At 43.0% G+C, this 20,979-nt stretch overlaps 1 protein-coding gene across 1 annotated transcript; it reads left to right on the top strand.

Moving 5' to 3' along the window:
• The first annotated feature begins 2,326 nt into the window (after positions 1 to 2,326).
• LOC112916050 (ribosomal biogenesis factor-like) lies at positions 2,327 to 2,645 on the top strand. The gene has a single exon (XM_025993513.2). It carries the CDS (start codon positions 2,330 to 2,332, stop codon positions 2,630 to 2,632), a length of 303 nt encoding a protein of 100 aa, XP_025849298.2. The 5' UTR covers positions 2,327 to 2,329; the 3' UTR covers positions 2,633 to 2,645.
• The last annotated feature ends 18,334 nt before the right edge of the window (positions 2,646 to 20,979 follow it).

Here is a 20,979-nt window from a genome sequence, read left to right as displayed (position 1 = left end):
ACCAGCAATTGATAATGAAATTGAATGAGTAATCAAAAAATTCCCAACAAACCAAAGTCCAGGACCAAATTACTTCAACAGGTGAATCCTACCAAACACTAAAATAATAGTTAATACCTATTCCTCTCTAACTATTCAAAAAAAATAGAAATGAAAGGAACGCTTCCAAATTCATTTTCCGAGGCCAGCATTACCCTACTATGAAAAACAGATAAAGACACTACAAAAAAAAGAGAACTACAGGTCTAATGAACATAGATGGAAAAATCCTCAACAAAATATTAGCAAACCAAATCCAACAATAAATTTTAAAAATCATTCACCACAATCAAGTGGGATTTATTGCTGAGATGCAAAAGAAACAATATTCACGAGCCAATCAATATGACACATCACATCAACAAGAGAAGGATAAAAAATCATATGATCACTTCAAAAGATGTAGAAAAAGCTTTTGACAAAGTAAAATACCCATTCATGATAAAAGCCCTCAACAAAGTAGGTTTAGAAGGAACATACGTCAACCTAATAAGGGCCATATATATAAAACCCACAGCCAATATCATACTCAATGGCAAAAAACTGTGAGCTTTCTCCCTAAGGCCAAGAAGACAAGGATGCCCACTTTCACCACTTTTATTCAACATAATATTGGAAGTCCTAACCACAAAAATCAAACAGCAAAAAAAGAAAGAAAAGGCATCTAAATCAGTAAGGAAGAAGTAAAACTTTCACTATTTGCAGATGACATGATACTATATATAGAAAACCCTAAAGACTCCACCAAAAAACTTCTAGAACTGATACATGAATTCAGTAAGGTCACAAGATACAAAATCAATATAAAGAAATCTGTTGCTTTTCCATATATTAATAATGAAGTAGCAGAGAGAGAAATTAAGAAAACAATCCCATTTACAATTGCACCAAATATAATAAGATACATAGGAATAAACTTAACCAAGGAGTTGAAAGACCTATACTCTGGAAACTATAAAACATTGATGAAAGAAACTGAAGATGACACAGACAAATGGAAAGGCACTCAATGGATAAAAAAGAACAAATATTGTTAAAATATCCATATTATGTAAAGCAATCTACAAATATAATGCAATCCCTGATAAAATACCAAAAGCATTTTTCACAGAACTAGAACAAACAATCCTAAAATTGGCATGGAACCACAAAAGACCTCAAATAGCCAAAGCAAGCTTGAAAAAGAACAAAACTGGAGCTATCACAATCCCAGATATCAGGATATATTACAAAGCTATTAAGTAGCTTTAAGCTATTAAGTAGCTTTAAGCTATTAAGTATATTACAAAGTAATCAAAACAGTATGGTACTGGCACAAAAATAGACACATAGATCAACAGAACTGACTGGAGAGCCCAAAAATAAAACCACAAGTATACGGTCAATTAATCTTTTACAAAGGAGGCAAGAATATGCAACAGGAAAGACAGTGTCTTCAACGAATAGTGTTGGGAAAACTAGACAGCTACATGCAAAACAATGAAACCGAACCACTTTCTCATACCCTACACACAAAAAAAAAATCAAAATGGATTAATGATCTAAATGTGAGACCTAAAACCATAAAAATCCTAGAAGAGAGCACAGGCAGTAATGTCTCTGACATCAGCCATATTAACATTTTTCTAAATATGTCTCCTGAGGAAAGGGAAACAACAGCAAAAATAAACTATTAGGACTTCATCAAAATAAAAAGCTTCTCCACAATGAAGGAAACAGCCAATAAAACTAAAAGGCAACCTACCAAATGGGAAAAAATATTTGCAAATGACAAACCTGATAAAGTGTTAGTATTCAAAATATATAAAGAACTTATATAACTCACCACCAAAATAAACAAATAGTTCAATTAAAAATGGTCAGAAGAAATGAGCAGACATTTTTCCAAAGAAGACATCCAGGTGGCCAACAGACACATGACAAGATGTTCAACATCATTCATCATCAGGAAAATGCAGATCAAAACCACAATGAGATATCATATATACCTGTCAGAATGGCTAAATTAAAAAACACAAGAAACAACAAGTGTTGGTGAGGATGTGAAGAAAAACGAACCCTCATGCACTGTTAGTGGGAGTGCAAACTGGTGCAGACACTATGGCAGACAGTATGAAGGTTCCTCAAAAATTAAAAACAGAATTACCATATGATCCTGTAATTCCACTACTGGGTATTTACCCAAGGAATACAAAAACACTAATTCAAAAAGAAGTATGCGCCGGAAGCTCCTGTGCAAGTAGATGGCGTCGCCTGGGTCATGAGCTGCTGCACCAGGGTATTGAAGACAATGGCCAAGAACAAACTAAGAGGACAGAAGTCCAGGAGTGTATTTCATATAGCCAGCCAAAAAAACTTTAAGTCTAAAAACAAAGCAAAACCAGTTACCACTAATCTTAAGAAGATAAACATTGTGAATGATGAAGAAGTTAACAGAGTGAATAAAGCTTTTGTAGATACACAAAAGGAACTTGCAAATTTCTCAAAAGGCCTTTCCCTTGAACCTCTGCAGAAACAGCTGATTCCTCAGCAGTGTCATGAAAATGAGCCGGTTAATGTTGATGAAGCAACAAGATTAATGGCTCAGTTGTAATACACTGGAGATACATCAAATACCCCCCAAAGACCAATAAATTAAATGTTTTATACAGTTTATTTAAAAAAAAATCTATGCATCCCTGTTTCTTGCAGCATTCTGTTCAATAGCCAAGCTATGGACAGGAGACCAAATGTCCATCAACAAATGAGTGGATAAAGAATTTATATATATATATGGATGTGGATATATACATCCACATACATATAGAATGGAATATTACCAAGCCATGAAAAGGAATGAAATCCTGCCATTCATGATGGCATGGATAGAGCTAGAGAGTATAATGCTAATTGAAATAAGTCAGTCAAAGAAAGATAAATATCATATGATTTCACTCATATGTGGAATTTGAGAAACAACAACAAAAAAAAGAGAAAAAGAGAAAGAGACTACAGAATGAGAAAACTACATAAAACCAAGAATAAGACAACAAACTGATGGTCACGAGAGGGGAGGGATACAGGGGGATGGTGATTAAGAGTATACTTATCATGATGACCACCGAGTCATGTATAGAACTGCTGAATCACTCTATTGTATACCTGAAAGAAACAGAACTATATGTTAACTATACTGGAGCTAAAATAAAAAAGAGAAAGGGAAACCTTAAAAAAAAGATTTTCTGAGAGAAATTAGGAAAGCCTTCTTAAAACCAAAGGAAAAAAGAAAAGCTTGTTGAATAAATCAATAAAAGAAAAAAATCCAATAAATTATTTATTCCCATTTTATGGATGAGGAATGAGGTTTTGGAAGCTAAGTAGCTAGCACTATTATTTGCCAGCACTATTAGTCAAACTCAAAGTGGTTTGATCTCAAAATGCATGTTCTTTCCATTACCCCATCCTCCCCACCCTTACAGTAGGAGTCCTCTTACCTGCACTTTCTTAGTTCAGATTAACTGGCTTCCTCCTAGCTTGGCCACACCTAGTGGCTGACGCTCACAAACCTGGAGAGCTGCAGCTAGCAGGCTATCTGCTATTATATCACACACTTCTGAACCCATTTGTTGAGGTAGAGGCTCATGAGGAGTCATCAGTATATTTTTCTCAAACCAGTTCACGTTATTATCTCCCCTGGGAAATGGGGATAATTACATTACCGGCTTTGAAGGCTGGTTGTAATGATTAATTAGTGAATTCAGGTCAAGCATTGAACAGTAACTGGAAAGCATGAGCCCTCCAAGGCAGCTAACAATATGCATGTCATTTGGTGAAATAATCTATAATAGTGTGCAATCCAAGTAAAAAAAAAAAAATTGCTGTTTCTATGAAAGTTAAATTGAATCCTTCGGGAAAAAAATTGATAAAGGTGGTTGGTATTAAGAATTCTTTGTTAGGGATGCCTGGGTGGCTCAGTGGTTGAGCGTCTGCCTTTAGATCAGGGTCTGATCCCAGGGTCCGGGATCAAGTCCTGTATCGGGCTCCCGGCAGGGAGCCAGCTTCTCCCTCTGCCTGTGTCTCTGCCTCTCTCTGTGTGTCTCTCATGAGTAAATAAATCTTTTTTTTTAAAAAAAGAACTCTTTGCTTAAATTAATTATGGACAAAACAACTATAAGATACTGGGGGAAAAAACTGTAGAAGTCCAGGGGCGCCTGGGTGATTCAGTCCATTAAGCATCTGACCTCTGCTCAGGTGGTGATCCTGGGGTCCTGGGATGGAGCCCCATGTTGGGCTCCCTGCTCAGTGGGGAGTCTTGCCTCTCCCTCTCTTCCCCCTCCTTTTCTCTTTCTCTCTCTCCTCCTCACTCTCTCTCTCAAATAAATAAATAAAATCTTCTTAAAAGAACCGTATAAGTCTGAAATCAAGTTGCTTCAAAATTATCTCTAAGCTCTTGATCCACTTTAAAGAAACTAGAACCTGAAAAATAGTTGATGCCTTATGGGCGTGGCTTGAGCATATTTATTTTTTTTTGCAACATGACAGCCAACACACAAATGCTTTATAGCAGAAGACAGATGAATGTGTATGCAGACATAAGGTTTAAGTAAAGACAAACAAAAAATAATAATAATACATCTATTTAAATCATTGCCTTCTTTTAAAATGTTTTTGATTAACTGTCAAATACAGGTTCTGCTCATGTTAAAGACAGGACTTCTAATATGGATGCTCAAACTTTTGAATGAATGGTGATTCTTGAGCAAATGATAAAATGAGTGGCTAATTAATCAGCCAGTTCTCCTAATAAATGACCTATTTTAAAAGCACACTGCTAATCAGACATGAAGATTTCTACCCTTCTGTAACTAGTCTGCTGGCTTGTTAGACCTTGTAAGTAAACAATGTGGGGACAGCTTCTTTTGGTTTACTCTTCCTTTTCAAGTTCCTAAAGTTCATCTCTTCTCTGCCATCATTTTCCCATTTTCTTCACCTGCTTGGGTGGATGAAAGAATCCTAGTGAAATAAAAAGCTCAATGAGGTGAAAATACATCCCATAAAAACTCCCACGAAGGAGTTTACTGGCGGGGCTTGTACTTCCCTCACTTAGATGGCCATATTTTATCCCTCCCAAGGAAACCGGACACTCTTAATCCAAAAAGAATGCAATGAGAATCAAAGCGCAAGAGGCAGGATCGGGTTGCAATCCTTTTACTTGCCAAAGAGGGCTGAGGGGAAAGGGATGGAAAGAAATTTACAACTAGCTATTCTAGAGCCTTCTGAGCACAAAAGTTAAATCATTCTAACTTCTGCCTGACTTACTCGACCTCGACCTGATGAACAAAGCCAGATACCGTGTGAGGGGGGAGCTCTGGGCAAAATTGAAAATGAAAGAGCTGCAGTATAAATAATAAATTTAGTATACAGCTTTACAAATAATACGTGAGTGTGTTGCATTAATGGATTTTGTCCTAAAGAAGGAAAAAGAATGTGGGACTTGGAAATGAACAGAATTGGGTTCAAATCCTGACTAAGTTATTTGGTATCCCTGTGACCCTAAAGCAGGCTATTCTCTTTTTAAAGATTTTATTTATTTAAGAGAGAGAGAGCCCACAGAGGGAGAGGGAGAAGCGGGCTCCCCATTGAGCAGGGAGCCCCGATGTGTGGGGCTCGATCCCAGGACCCTGAGATCATGACCTGACCCAAAGGCAGACACTTAACCTGCTGAGCCACCCAGGCACCCCTAAGGCAAGTTATTTAGCTTCTTTGAGACTCGGTTTCCCCATCTGCTAAAGGAAGAGCATAATATCTATTTGGAAAACTTATGCTAAGGATTATATATAATATTAAATATAAAAGTGACTCGCACAGTGCCAGCTCTGTTTATTGATTTAAAGTAGAGCTTTAGGGACGCCTGAGTGGCTCAGCGGCTGGGCGTCTGCCTTCGGTTCAGGGTGTGATCCTGGGGTCCTGGGATCAAGTCCTGCATCGGGCTCCCTGCATGGAACCTTGCTTCTCCCCCTGCCTGTGTCTCTGCCTCTCTCTGTGTGTCTCTCATGAATAAATAAAATCTTTAAAAATGAATAAATAAATAAATAAATAAATAAATAAATAAATAAATAAATAAAAAGCTTTATATCAGCCTGGATGGACAACTCCATCATCAGTATCCCGGGAGTATTAGTGACTTTAGGTAAGTCAGTCTGAGGGGGTTGGTTCTCCATAAACTGCGAAACAGGATGGATCCACCAGGACTCGCTGCTCCCTGGGAAGGGAGCCTTCTTACTGCCTCTAAAGAGCAGCTGGTTCGTTTCTACCGGCTGCCTTGGCAGCTCAGTGGGCCTCAGTCTATGAGAACTGAGGTCCTGTTTATGGGTCTACAGAGCTGGCTCCCCCTCCAGTTCTCTCCCCCCTGTGTTAGCAGTTTGCTGGGTCTCACCCGGCTGACGACGCTGCACACAGGAGCTCGTCTTCATTAAATGCTTATTGCAAAGCGATGGGACTAAGCTATTTTAAATATTACCACCTCTGCACAAATTCCATCCACACCAACCCTGACAACCAGCACCGGAGGAGCAATGATGGGGACAGGAGGGTCATCCCCCAGGAATTTCGGAGGAAGAAACCATGAGTTCCTCCCCCTGTGACCCCCATCAGCCCCTCCCCAATGCCCTGATACGGACAACTGTAGGGCAGTAAGCACATTGACATTTAGGATAGACCCCCTGGTTCCTTAGCCCCTCTTCACTAATCTGGACTCCAAAGAAGAAACTCAGAGGATGCTTCTGATGCACAGCACCGGGTTTAAGACCCTAAGATCCATTTGGCACCTGTTGACGTGAGGAGCCCATGGACGTGCCAGGGGAGGGCAGGAGGAGCTTACTCCCTCCAGGCAGAGGCAAAGGGACACTGGAAACAAAGGCAAGGAAGAGGACCGGGCCTACTACAGAGAGGTGGGTGGCTCCACGCTCGGGGGAAAGGAAAGGGTCTGCGTGACAGCAGGGGCTGCCACAGAAGCACTTGGCCTCCACTTTCTAACCGGAAGAGCCACGGCACAAGGGCCAGCAGGGCGGCAAGGCCAGGAGGGGAGCCAGCTCCGGGCCGGAGGGGCGCGCGGCCCACCTTCTCCCCCACCAGGGACAAAGGGCCAGTTTGAATCTGGGCCTCCCCGTTTCCACAAGCGAAGATTTCACTTGGCAGTCACTGTTCATACAACACAAACTCCCTTTCCCCTGAAATCAATTCTTTCTTTAGGAGGAGAAACAAGAAAGCCCCCATGCTCCGAGGCCTGGTGGCGGACAACGGGGTGGGCACGGCTGCCAGCGCCCCGTGAAGGCGGCCTGTGTGCCCCGCCGGCTGCCCGCCTCGTCTTTTATCTCCTGCCTGCGCCAGAGCTCCTGTCTTTCCTGGGTGTTTTGACGACTTCTCTCCTTCAGCTGCTTTGACAGAATTTGCCGGCTGCCGGCTGATGCGAAACAACCGTCCTCTTGTGCCTGGGCCGCTCTGCGTTCGCTGCAGGCCGCAGGGGAGAAAACGTGCCTTTGTGGCTTCCCTTCAATGACTGTCTGAACCCGTCCCCTCGTGGGCTCTGGCGGGAGGAGCCCGCGGGACTGTCAATAGATGCTGTTGTCTGCTCCCCTTTGCAAAGGCGGCCTTGGGCATCCAGAAATGCATCCACAGCCCCGGCCTGGTAGTCTGGGGGCAGATTCATGGGCGAGCTGGCACACGCCCCGGCCCGTGGAGAATTAGTATCACTCGCGTGTGTGCAGCCCATTCAAGTCCATCCACAAAATGCTTTCAGAGCTGCTGGCTCCTTCGTTTACCATTGACAGCGGACCTACTCCGCGCCTGGCACTGCCCTCGCCCACTGGAATCTCCTTGAGCCCGAAGACTATGCTCCACATGGCTATCGTTCTAGTCTCGGCATTTGACAACCGAGGAAACCGAGTCTCAAAAAAGTCAGGTGGCTTGCACACGGCCACGTGGCTGGGAAGTTACAGAGATCCGGCACCAGTGGTTTCAGAGATGTTACCTCTTTTTAATTTTTTTTTAATTTTTATTTATTTATGATAGTCAAAGAGAGAGAGAGAGAGAGAGAGGGGCAGAGACACAGGCGGAGGGAGAAGCAGGCTCCATGCACCGGGAGCCCGATGTGGGATTCGATCCCGGGTCTCCAGGATCGCGCCCTGGGCCAAAGGCAGGTGCCAAACCGCTGCGCCACCCAGGGATCCCCGAGATGTTACCTCTTAAAAGACATCGTAGGGATCCCTGGGTGGCGCAGCGGTTTGGCGCCTGCCTTTGGCCCAGGGCGCGATCCTGGAGACCCGGGATCTAATCCCACGTCGGGCTCCCGGTGCATGGAGCCTGCTTCTCCCTCTGCCTGTGTCTCTGCCTCTCTCTCTCTCTCTGTATGACTATCAAAAATAAATTAAAAAAAAAAAAAAGACATCGTATATCGTATCCTCTGCTAAGCAACAGAGCAGGAACGTAACCTGCACCAGCCTCGCTGCTGCCTGTCATGCCCCCTTCTCCCCGCATGTAAGGAAAAGGAGGAAATAATGATTCTTCTCACTCTTCCTCCACACTCCTCCTTCTCGCACTCAATATCCAAAGGCCCTTTCACGTAAGAAACAGAGTTTGCCACCAGGCTGACCCTGGCCTTCTCCCCTGTAGCAGTCTGAACCTATAAGCATCTCCAAAACATTCCTCTCGGCCTTGGCTGGACAACATAAGGTAGCCTAGGGAAACTCCCAGGCTCGGGTAGCAAGGCGGACCTAGAAGTATAGCCCCAGTGACCTTCTCTATGCCTCATTTTTCTCTTCAGGAGAATGGAGATGCTGATAATACCTCACAGGGTATTGGAAGGATTAAATGAAAACCAAAAAATGGCTTTGGAGGGCACAGCAGTAATATCAGTGACACAGGAGTGGCAGCAGCCACATAAATCCTGGTAGGAGGGAGAGCGACAGTGGGAATGACGGTGACCTTACTACCATCCTGGTGGCCTGAGCAGTAGTCCTCTACTCGGTCAGTCGTACAACAAGCATTCCACATATGTTACCAGGAACAATGTATTATCCTAGAAACCCTCCCAGCTTCCACATCTGCAGAATGACTGGTGGTGTCACCAGGGAGATGGGAGGCAGCCTAGTTGATATCTACCAGGTGGGACCGCGTATGCCATCTGACTGCCAATATGCCAGACTGAGCCCATAGATGTTTTCTTTGGCACATAACTTTTAAAAAGTGAGCCATGATTTTAAAATGGGAAGCTCTGACAACATCGAGGATATATTTGTACAAGGGAACAATCAAGTAGAGTTGGGTAGAGACTTCCTCCTTCTACAGGACAAGTGGCCACCATAGCATTCACCATAGTCTCCACCACTCCCTATTGCTTCTAGAACACTGCAGCTCAGTGTCTGTTCCTGTTGTTCGTGTCATTAGATTGTTTCTGTCCTTATTTAAATCTTTTTTTTTAAGATTTTATTTATTCATTTGAGAGAGAGAGAGAGAGAATGAGCTGGGGAGAGGAGGAAAGGAGAGAAGTAGACTTTTTGCTGAGCAGGGAGCATGACGCAGGTCTCGATCCCAGGATCCCGAGATCATGACCTGAGCAGAAGGCAGATGCCTATCCAATGAGCCTCCCAGGAGCCCCTGTTGTTTTCCTTATAGGAAACATTCCATCCCTGTGTTTTTTTTTTTTTCATCCATGTGTTTCAGGGTAGCACTAGCTGCTGTAGCTAGTAACCCCCAAACGTGTGACTTCATGACATAAACATTTATTTCATGGTCTTGTAACAGTCAATGGTGATGGCTTTCCTCCAGACGGTGACTTAGGAACCCAAGTTCCTTCCATCTTGTGGTTCTGCATCCCCTCAGGCTCTTCAGCCAGAGAACTGGCAAAAGCAAAGGAGAAAAACCCTACCTGCTTACTGACAGCTCCAGCCTAGAAGGGAACTATGTCACTTCTTCATACACTTCACTGGTGTGTTCTTATTGGTAAGAAAGAGTCACATGGCCCCACTCAACACCAGGTGATCAGGAAATATAAAGCCGCCTCTGGCCACAACTCTACGGTATGGAAGGAGGGGCACCCGGTTTTGTTGACGTCAGTCTCTGCCACACCACAGCTCTAGGAGAAGTGTGGGAATATAAAATACAGATGAAGAGCCATGTGATTCTTCTTACCCTCACCTGTTGTACTCATTTATATTCTATCCCTTCTGGGCATTTTAGTATCTACTGTATGGGCTGCACATCCAGGAGCAGAGCAGATTCTGATTCCATCATCAAAGGGTGAGCTTGAGACTCTGCATTTATAGTAAGATCCCAGGTGATGCCATGATGCTGATGTGTGGAACGTGCTTCCAGTGGTGAGACCCTAGAATTCTAGCCTTCCTAGACCACCGGCCTCTCCTCCCCCCATCCTAGCTATGCTCCTGTAGGCTCTCTCTCCTAGCTTTGTCCCACATCAATGAAATTAGGTTTATTAATCTGCAATGACACGTATTAATCTGTTCCCCAGGGCAGAGTGAGTGCCTCGGGAGCAAGGCCTGTATTATTCATGCTCCGTACGTTTGCTGAAAGAACACATGAACATTCACTGAGAACCTAGCCATGCTCTAGGCACTGAATGCTGTGTATCCCAGGGTATGTGGTAAATGCAATAAACAGACTCTAAGTATTGGTCGTGTACCCACCACAGTGAAACCCCAGCTGGAAGTCACAAAGGTGGCAGAAACATTCGGGCCTCAAGAGACTTTCCACCTACCTGGGATAAGTAGAAGCAAATAAAAAGTAGGGGAGAATAGTCAGGGGCCATCTCGCATGCTACCCACTCAGCAAATCTGGAGAAAGGAGATTGGGTGCACTAACTGTTCTCTGAAATGCAGAATCAGCCATATATTTTCACTGATGCCAACCAGGCTGAATTGTGTCCCCATAAAATTCATATATTGAATTCATAACCTGCAGGACCTCAGAATGTGACCATATGTGGAGATAGGGTCTTTACAGAGCTAATTAATTAAAATAGGATGATTGGGGCAGCCCCTAATCCAATATAACTGGGGCCCTTATAAGACCAGAGCAGGACACAGACACACATAGAGGGGAAACCATGGGAGGACAGGAGAAGACAGCCAACTACAAGCCAGGGGACAGTCCTCAGAAGAAAGCATCCCTGCAACACCTTAACCTTGGACTTGCACCCCCCCCCCCCCAGAACTATGAAGAAATAAATTCCTGTTGTTTCAATAACCCAGCCTGTGATACTTTGTTATGGCAACCAGAGCAGACTAATATACCTCATCTACTAACTTCACTCATACCCAGGATCCTTACCTTTCAAAGCAGGTGAAGGAAGTAGCAGGCTGATGTCTGTTACAGGCCTCTGGTGTGCCTGTGGTAGGCAACTCATCTAATCCTATTTAATCTTCGTCACAACCATGTAGAATAAACAGCTACATTATTTCCATTCTGCAGAGAGAGGACAGTGAGGATTAGAAAGGTGAAGAACACAGTCAAAGAGAGAAGCCAAGGAAGCCAGTTTTATAACTGCCTCCGTTTACCATAAAGCCCTAAGCTCCTAAGGCTACACCACATTGACTCTCATAAAGTCAGCCCACAGACCTGTTGAGAAAAATCAAAAGGTAAACAACGTACAGGTGCCATAACAAAAATATTTTTAAACACTGTATGTCTGAACAGCGTTGCAGTTGCTAAAACAAATGTGATGCTAATCCTGAACAAAGAGAATGTAAGAAAATATTGGGGCTCCGGCCTCAACACCCACATTTCTAACCTTTTAACACTAAACAGCCTCCAGTGATAGTGAATTTTACTCATGATCCGGCTCTTTCCACTCAAGTTGGCTTTGTGAGTTGTTGGTTTTATCAAAATTGAGTGAGAGTGTGTTCAATACAATGTTGGATTCATTGGGGAGAAAAAAGCAAAAGAAAAACCTCAGTTCTTCAATGCCAGGAGCTTACAAAGACATATAAACCATGAGGAATTCCAAGGACTTACTCAGAAGCCGTTCTGTAAATGCATTTCTTGAACAAAGGACCAATGTTCCTTTCAGGGAAGAGCGCGGTACTGGTTTCCGGCATTTTTCTTTAAGTCATTTAGGACCATGCCAACAAACAAACATATACTTCTCCTGGGAGAAAGAATCTCATTCAATGAAGCTTACAAGAGTTTGATTATTGGGGAGGGGGTGCTTCATGGCACGTGCCTCGCCAGCCGGGCCCCGAATGTACAGATCTGCTTACAGGGCTTTATTGATGGTGGCCACAGACAGATAGGAGCCTGTGGAGAGAACTGACATCCCATGGATGCTCACTCATCAGCACCATCCTGACCAACGCTTGGCTCTGCCAGAGAGAGAGCTAAAAAGTCCACCTTCTTCCTTGAGAAATTTGTTTCCTAAACATGTAAAAATATAGAAATAATCCACCCGTGTCTGACAGGCTGGAGATTCCCTGCACTGTGACAATTCAAGGGTTTTTGAGGACCTGGGATGATAGAAAATTGAACGACATTAAATGAAGTGATGATTGACCCTTCAGCCAGATACCTATTTCAGCTTTTAATGAACTGGAAATATAATAGGGCGGACTCTGAAAACACACAGGCATTGGATTAAGACAGGCCATAGCTCAAACTCCAGCTCGGCTGAGTACTAGCCATACGACCTTCAGTAAGCATTTTAACCTCTCTAAGCTCCAGTATCTTCCCCTGTAAAGCAAGGATAATAATACTGCTTCCCAGGACCTGCGGGAAGATGAAATCAGATTACAAAGGAGCGTTCAGACAATGCCTTGCAGAAGGAGAAACCCTTGAAATAGATTACCAGATCTTCCTTTATCCCAAGGACTGGTTTCAAATAAACAGCATGTTTTAAAGTACAACCAAGATTTAAGCAGTATTACTGATAGTACTAGTGAGCAAGGGATATGTTCTTCTACTCTAGCAGTTAGCAAGGGACGGGTTTTCTACTCATCTACATCTTGCCCTCTAAATTCATTCATCTATTCAAGTGTATTTATTGAGCACCCACTCAGTACTGTACCAGCGTACCAGAGCAGGGAGGGTCACAGAGATGAATGTTTCTGAGGACTCTGACCCAAAAGGGGGTGGCAAATGTGTGGAAAATAAACCACACCACAGGCAGAAGAAAGCGGAGTTATAATAGAGGAATAAGAACCACACATAGAAAGTTTGATTCCATCAGTAGTCCCCTCCCCTCCCCCCAACACGCATATAATATACCATCATGGACTGGAAGCTTCACAAAGATTAGGACTTTGTGTTCTACATTTTGTGCATGCTAGCACTAAACACATTGCCTGGTACTCAAGTAAGTATTCAAAAAAAAAAAAAGTAAGTAGACTGTGGACTAAGTGAATTGATAACTAGCCTAATCCATTTTGGCTAGAAGGCACTAAAAGGCACACCACTGTTATCTGGAACAGAGTGTGAGAGTAGGGTATGTCAGTGGCAACACCCAGATGCAGAGGGCCATCAACCGCCTTCATGAACCGGAGGAGGGGTACCCAAGACACAAACCTAGGCTGTAGGTAAGGGTCTGGGATCACGTGTGTGGAGATGGGGACTGAAGTGAAGGGAGGTAAGTATCCAGAAATGAAAGGAAATGCCAAGAGCTAGCAGAGGAGCCAGAAGAGAACACAGCTTCAGGGGCATTTCCCCATCACTAGTGAGTTGAGGTGTAGATGAAGAGGGAAGTCTCATCAACCACTGGTCAGGAAATGCCAGTGTGAAAGGCCGCCCTGGAGGAGGCACATGGTCCCTGGGCTCCCAGGCTTGGTGGAAAATGTTATCTTCAGGCGACCACACACTCCCACGGAGCCTTCACCCACCCTAGCCCTTCCTCAGCTATTTGTGTGGACGTCGTGGTTTTCCTTTCTGACCCTTCTCATTGACGTTTTGGAAGAAAAGGGGAAGAAGGCCAGGATGTCACAGAAGGACTGGGGTTGGCAGAGAATGACAGCCTTGACCCTTGGTGGTCTCCAGGGAGGCAACATGAGGCCATAGGAAGCCCATAGACTCTTCAGCCTCCTACTTCCTAGTGACATCAGCAACTCTGTAACTTGTCTGTGCCTCTGCTTCCACATCTATCAAATGCACACTCACGCAAACACACGCACATTTTACAGTGTTCTCTAGACAATGCAATAAAATTATGAATATGAAAACCTCTCACATCATGTCTGGCACACAACAGGTACCCAGTAAATGGGAGCTTCCTTTCCTTTGGGCAAGCCTTGTAACTGCTCTGGGTCTTCATGCGTGTAGAAGGCAGAGAGAATTAAACAAAGTGCTACCTGTCTCACATGGTCATTATTAGGACCTACTGGGTGTTTTATAATGCATCTCTCCTGCCGATGTGCTTTTTCCAGTCCTAGTTCTCCTGTTGGAGGACCCAGCAAAAGAGTTGAGATGCTACGACTACCACGCACATGACAGGTTTTTTTTAAAATAAGTGCATATATGATATAAGGATGGGAAGACAAGTGGATAAATCAAGAGGCCTAACTTAATTCCTACAGATACAGAATCTTTCATATTCAGGCTGCTTCAACTTCTGAGTGGTCTCCTGAGAAACAGGGGTCAGAGAAATCATCTCAGGGGCCTGAGGACAATGAAAAGACTTTCTCCTTGTTTTTGTATACCCAGAAACTGGCCATTCTTCATCAAGTCTTGTTTAGAAATGGTTGTGCTGTCTGAGAAAATTGGGTTCAACTTGCCATGTAGAATTTTGTTAATGGAGTTGTATAAACATAGCTCTTTATTAATCTAAATTACTGGCCTTCAGGGTGAGTTTATTTTATTTGCACACATGATCTTCAGTCCCTGGGAACCCTGAAGGACAAGTGTGTTTCAGTGAGAAGAAGCCTTTTGTGAACCACTTAGAAATGGCCCCTCGGGAGGTGCTACATAAACAAAATGTAATGAATCGCTCCCCTTGTCAAAAACGAACAATCCAAAATGTGCCCCTGAATGGAACCAACTGGTCCTCTTGTCAAACACTCTGTACTTTGATGTCCATTTCATTGGTCAGGAAAAAGAAGAAAATAACAGTCCTTTTTAATGATATTATTTTCAGCATAAAAAGAGACAGAATAAACTCTCAGCTACCAAGCCACCAGCATCCTTCCTGGGGCTTTGTGGAGGGGACACTTTGCATATATGCTTTAGACTTTCCTAAGACTTGGATAATACAGTTGAAACATTCTTTACCAGTGCTGCAAAACAATTTAAAACAAGAATATTCCTAAAGTGGCCAGTGAGTGCAGTGAAAGTAATAACAGTACTTAACATTTACATCTCTCTTACCAGGTACTGTCCATTCGTACTTTATAGCATATAGTACAGTATTAAGTGATATAGTCCATATAACATCCCTACAGGGTAGGTGCTATTATTCTCCCCACTTTACAAGTGAGAAAACAGAGGCAGAAAGAGATTTGGTGACTCACCCAAAACCACACAGATAAACATGCTGTAGAACCAAGTCTTCAGACACAAGGAATTCTAGGGCTAAGGATAATTCCTGCTCCATTGTGCGCTAGCCTTTGAGTCCAGATTCTGTCATTAACTAACTCCCCATGTGACCTGAGGCCAGTTACAGAGAGACCTCAATTTTCCTAACTCTAATACAATAGGTTTTCATGGGATGGTTTCGGCATCAGTTGGGTTTCTCTGGTTGCCAGCAGTTGAAACCCACTTTGACTAAATGAAGTTAAAGAAAGAAGAGGAAGAAAAACAAGGAAGAATCCATTGACAAGATATTTAATCAGCACAAGGAATGGACAGAAGGCTAGAGGCTGGAGAGCCGGACTTGGAAATAGAACATGCATCAGGACGGGAATCGGCCTGGCATCTGGGATCCAGTTGAAAAGACTACCAGAGTATCTCACACAGGTACCACTACAAAAGTAAATAAGCCCCCAAAATTTGTTCCATTCTATGTCATCCTTTAAGATTTAAAGACCCAGGGGAAAGTGCATTGGCCTTGCCAGAGGAAGGGAGGGCACCTGATGTCAAATCCTGCCAATATTGCACCATTCACTCACGGAGTTGGATCTCCAAAGAGAATCTGAGTCTTGTTAAGAAGGTACAGAGTTCTTTATGAATCCACCGCTACATCAAAGGTCACTTTCAGAAGAATGAATAAATTAAATAAGATGTACATGAAGTTTGAATTGGGCCCAATTCACAGTCAAAGGGTCATAAATGTTGGAGATTGTTGTAGGAAGGTGGTAGCGGCAGCTAGTATCCTGCTGCTTTTTTCCACCGCTGTTGTAGATCTTCACCTAGAAATTGCTAGGGTTCTTTGAAGTAGCCAACTAGGTCACGGGATTTGTATCACCATGTCACTGATGGTCTGTCAATGCCACTTCTAGTTTAATGTGGTGTTCCTGCTTCTCACAGACACTGACGGCACTAAATTAAGACACTGATGATACTATTCCTCCGCAAGGAATAGCATGGAGAAATGAACAAGAAGGTAACCCATTAGGGTGGTTTTTGCAATGTTTCAGGTAAGAGATAATATATGTCTGAACCAGGTCAAAGAGAACAGGAATGAAGAAGACAAAGCACACTTGAAAGACATTTTGAAGATTGAATTGAAAAAAAAATAAAAAATAAAAAATAAAGATTGAATTGGCAGCACTCAAAGACCCAGCAAATGAAAGGGAAATGTTAAGAATGACTCTGAAGTTTCTGGTACAGATGATTGGGTGGATGGAAAAGACATTTACTGTGGAAATTAAAGAGCAGTTAGCAGCTTTCAAGAGAAGATAAAGAACCCAGTTTTGGACATACTGAATTTGAAGTCCTTGTGTATATTTCCAGAAGAGACATCTAGAAATTAGCTAAATACAAGAATCTAAATCCTGGCATGGAGTTTGAGAATGGTATTTGGCAACAATCTACAGCAGGATTAATTTAAGTCATACGTTTGCTTAATGGAGGAAAACTTTCTGTGTTGAGAATGAGTGTGGAGAGGGGGGTTTGCAGGGAGATCAGGGACTAGAGGTAGACCCCTGAGGTACAGGGGAAGTTGGAAAGAAACCCATAAGGAAATGAAAGGGAAGAAAACAAGGAGAGGAGTCACTGAAGTCCAAGACTTGGAAAAGGTCCGTTAGCAGTAATATCTAAACTTCAGAATTCAAGAATACAAGGAAAGAAATGCAGGTAAAAGGCTGCTTCCACCGGCGCCCTTGAGGGAGGGCAGAGCAACTACAAAATCCACTACAGCTGATGGCTCTAAATAAGTAAGATTGACCATAGCAAGTTGAGGGTGGATAGAGTGTGCAGCCAGTCCACACAGCCTTGCAGACCATGATGTGCCTGGACTTTATACCTAAGGCAGAGGAGTTTCAAGGAAGAGGATGATACGAATAGAATGAGCTCTGAACAAGCTGCAGGGTGGAGATTCCTAGAAGGTTAAGAGTAGATGCAGTAAAACCAATTAGGAAACTCTTGCAAAAATGCTGGAGTGATAAAAGAGGGTGGTGAGGGACACCTGAGTGGCTCAGCGATTGTGTATCTGCCTTCGGCTCAGGTCATGATCCGGGGGTCCAGAATCGAGTCCCACATCAGGCCCCTCGCCAGGGAGTCTGCTTCTCCCTCTGCCTATATCTCTGCCTCTCTCTGTGTGTCTTTCATGAATAAATGAATAAAATCTTTAAAAAAAAAAAAAAAAGCAGGTGGTGGTCCAAAGCATGAGCTCAAGAGTCCAACTGCCTGGATTTGATCCTTAGCTATGTCACTTACACACTGTGGGCAAAACATTGAACTTCTTGCTGCCTCCGTTTCCACATCTGAAGACAGGTTCATAAATACTTGCTACCTCCAAAGATGTTCTCAGGAGCAATTAAGTGCAATCATACGTATAAAGCACCTCAAACAGCGTCTGGTACATAGCAAGGACTCAAAACAATCTCCCACTATCGTAGCAATGCAACGTGAGAAATCACAGTGAGCAGAACTATGGCAGAGAAAACAGAGAAATGTGGATGAATATAGAAGACCTTTTGGTGGCAAGAACCACAGAACTTTCACATCAGCTAAATTCACTGTATTTGTCTTATTTGTCAGAAAGTAGTAGAAAAGATGTCAAAATCGTAATTGATGAGCAGAGTATTTTGTAAAGAGAGTAGTTTTCTGAAAATTGCTGCAAATTCAGATTTTGTATAATGAACGTGGAAGTGAAAGTCCAGATAAATAAACAGACAACGTAGAAGTTTGCATTTCTTGGGATGGATGGGAGAAGCAAACTGTAACCTTATCTGCAAATAGGCCCATTGTGTGTGAGGCATTACCAATTGTTATGCCTGGCTTTTTGGAGAGATTTCCCACAACAACTGCTAAAGAGAGCAGTGATGAAACAGAAAGCTTGCAATGGCAACAGCAATATCTCATTCTTTCCTTGACACTGAAGCCCAAGAATCTGGGGTATTTTATTAGGGAGGATAAAAAAATATATGTGAAGGCAGAAAGCAGCACAGTCCCTAGCTCATGGAGGCTGCATAAATAATTGTTTTCTTTCATTACATCTAATGACAATAGTTATTTCTTTGTTGGTCTACTAACATTACAAGCCACTCAAGTACACACCAGGACGCTGAGAGCTTCATTAGCTATATACGTTCAGAATATGCCACTTTGCTTGAGAAGACAACAGTCCATCTTTTGCTATATTCATTTTCATGGCAACCTGCTGGATTAATGATAAAATTTGTGTTGGCAGCGCATTTTTTTAGAACTTTAAAAAAAAAAAAAAACATATAGTCATTGACATCATAAGACAAATGGAAGCGTTAAAAACATGCTAAAAGTCCCTGCCCAAAGCTTTCTCACCCCTCTCCCATAACCCTGTGACCCATTCTTACATAGACGGTAGACTGTTTGGATCAAAAGGAAGAAAGAAATAGGATAGGAGAAATAGAAGAAACGAACCACCAAGCAAGCTGGCTGTACCCCAAATGCTGTGCTATGTGCTCTCACACACATCTAATGTGAAACTCTCCACTGTCTGTGCTGCAGGAATTGTGATCCCATTTGATAGGAAAATAGTCTATGGCTCACAGAGATAAAGAATCAAGGTAGCAGAGCCAGTGAATGGCAAAGTGGGGTCCAAATTTAGGTCAATCTGACACCAAATCTCTCTCCCTTCCCACCGCACGGCTGTTCCTATGGGACCCCTAAGCACGTGGAAAACATTTTTTCGTTAAGAGAAAGGGAGCAAAGAGCTTACTTTTAAACATTTAAATTCAATTAAAGAAAAATAGAGGTTTGACTTTCCTAGCAACCGTAGAACCAAAAACTCCTTGTGTAAGAAGTCTCTGCCACAGTGAAACTGAGAAACCATCTAGAAAGCACCAATGTTCCTCTGGTCATCAACCATGTGTTTGTTCAGACAACTGCAGGTGTACACGACGCTGACTGGCTCTGCTGCTATTTTGCAGAGTCCTGGGAGCAGAAGACAACACAACCTCAACGAGGTAAAGAAATACAGCAGTCATACCTCGAGTGAGGCAGAGTGACACGGTGAGGACATTTAGACCAGGAAAGCAGGTAGGAAATGGAAATTGACTAGCAACACGTGCATGCATGCACACGCGTGTGCACACACACACACAACACATTGGTTCAGAGTTTAGTAATACTTTTTTATACTTTTACCAAAAAATTACTTTACGACCGTTCATTGTTTATGTGCTTCTCTTTCTTTTTTTTTGAACTCCTTGAGTTTAGTATGCTGTTAATCCTTGGACCTTAGGATCTTGCACAGTGGCTGGTACATGGCAGACATTTAATATATGTTTTCCAATGGGATGGATGAATAGACAAAAGAGTGAAGAATATAAAGATATTAGAATAAACAAAGGAATGATAATGAAAGCTGGTGTTTACAAACATATTTGCATAAGTAGTATTTCTACAAATAGTAGGTACTTTAAAGTTAAGATTGTTATCAAAATCATATCACCCTTCCTGCCCTGTTAGAAAGAATTAGGTCTAGATTTGGCAGAAGCAGCCATGCAGATAGTGGTAGTGAATGGGTTTCAGAGGGTCAGGAATTTGGTGAAGGGGACTCCTCAAATACAAAGGAAAGCAAGAGGCCAAAGTATTACTTTTTTTTTTTAAGATTTTATTTATTTTTTCATGAGAGACACACAGAGAGAGAAGCAGAGACACAAGCAGAGGGAGAAGCAGGCTCCCTGCGGGGAAACTGAGGTGAGACTCGATCGCAGGACCCCGGGATCACGACCTGATGCTCAACCACTGAGCCACCCAGGTGCCCCCCAAAGTATTACTTTAATACATTGCTAATGTTCAAACATCAAGAAGACCAAGCATAAATCTTATACTGGACACTAGTTGGCCACCTCTTCACCATCCATCACCCTCTTTGCTAATGGTCTGACTTCTACCGGCTCTTCCAGTGCAGAGCTCCTAAGTGTGGCCATGCCACTCAGCCAGGTCCACCCCATAGCCAGAAAGCTGACTCAGGGCAGTTCTATCACCTTAGCAAATTCAGAACAAATCTCAAGCTTTACACCAAGAAATCTCAGGGCAAGAAGTTTCCCATCTGCTGGATGAGGTAAAAGGACGTGCCACTCCAGGAGCTGCGGGTATGCATCTTGGGAACAAAGAAAGAAGCAGACTTAGTGTGAAGTCAGGAAGGAAGATGGGAAAAGAATCAAGTCTTCAGTGAGAGCATTCTCTGAGGCTGAAGCTTTGTCTCTGAACTTTCCAGTCAATTGTTTTCCTGTTATGTACAATGTGACGCTTCCTAACTGATACCATCATCGCTTATCAAACAAAATCACATCTGGAGCACTAGCTGGGAGAGTGGCTCTGAGGAATCAACTTCAACTAGTGATCACACTTGCCTTTGGGGGTCAGTAGACACATGACACAGCA

The sequence above is a fragment of the Vulpes vulpes genome, chromosome 13 (assembly GCF_048418805.1).
Source record: "Vulpes vulpes isolate BD-2025 chromosome 13, VulVul3, whole genome shotgun sequence".
NCBI classification, from domain to species: domain Eukaryota; kingdom Metazoa; phylum Chordata; class Mammalia; order Carnivora; family Canidae; genus Vulpes; species Vulpes vulpes.
Note: the sequence above shows the minus strand (reverse complement) of the source record. Positions and strands in the feature narration are given on the sequence as shown.

What these genes read in the sequence shown, in the direction of transcription:
- LOC112916050 (XM_025993513.2), top strand. Translation starts at nt 2,330, where the DNA reads ATGGCCAAGAACAAACTAAGAGGACAGAAGTCCAGGAGTGTATTTCAT.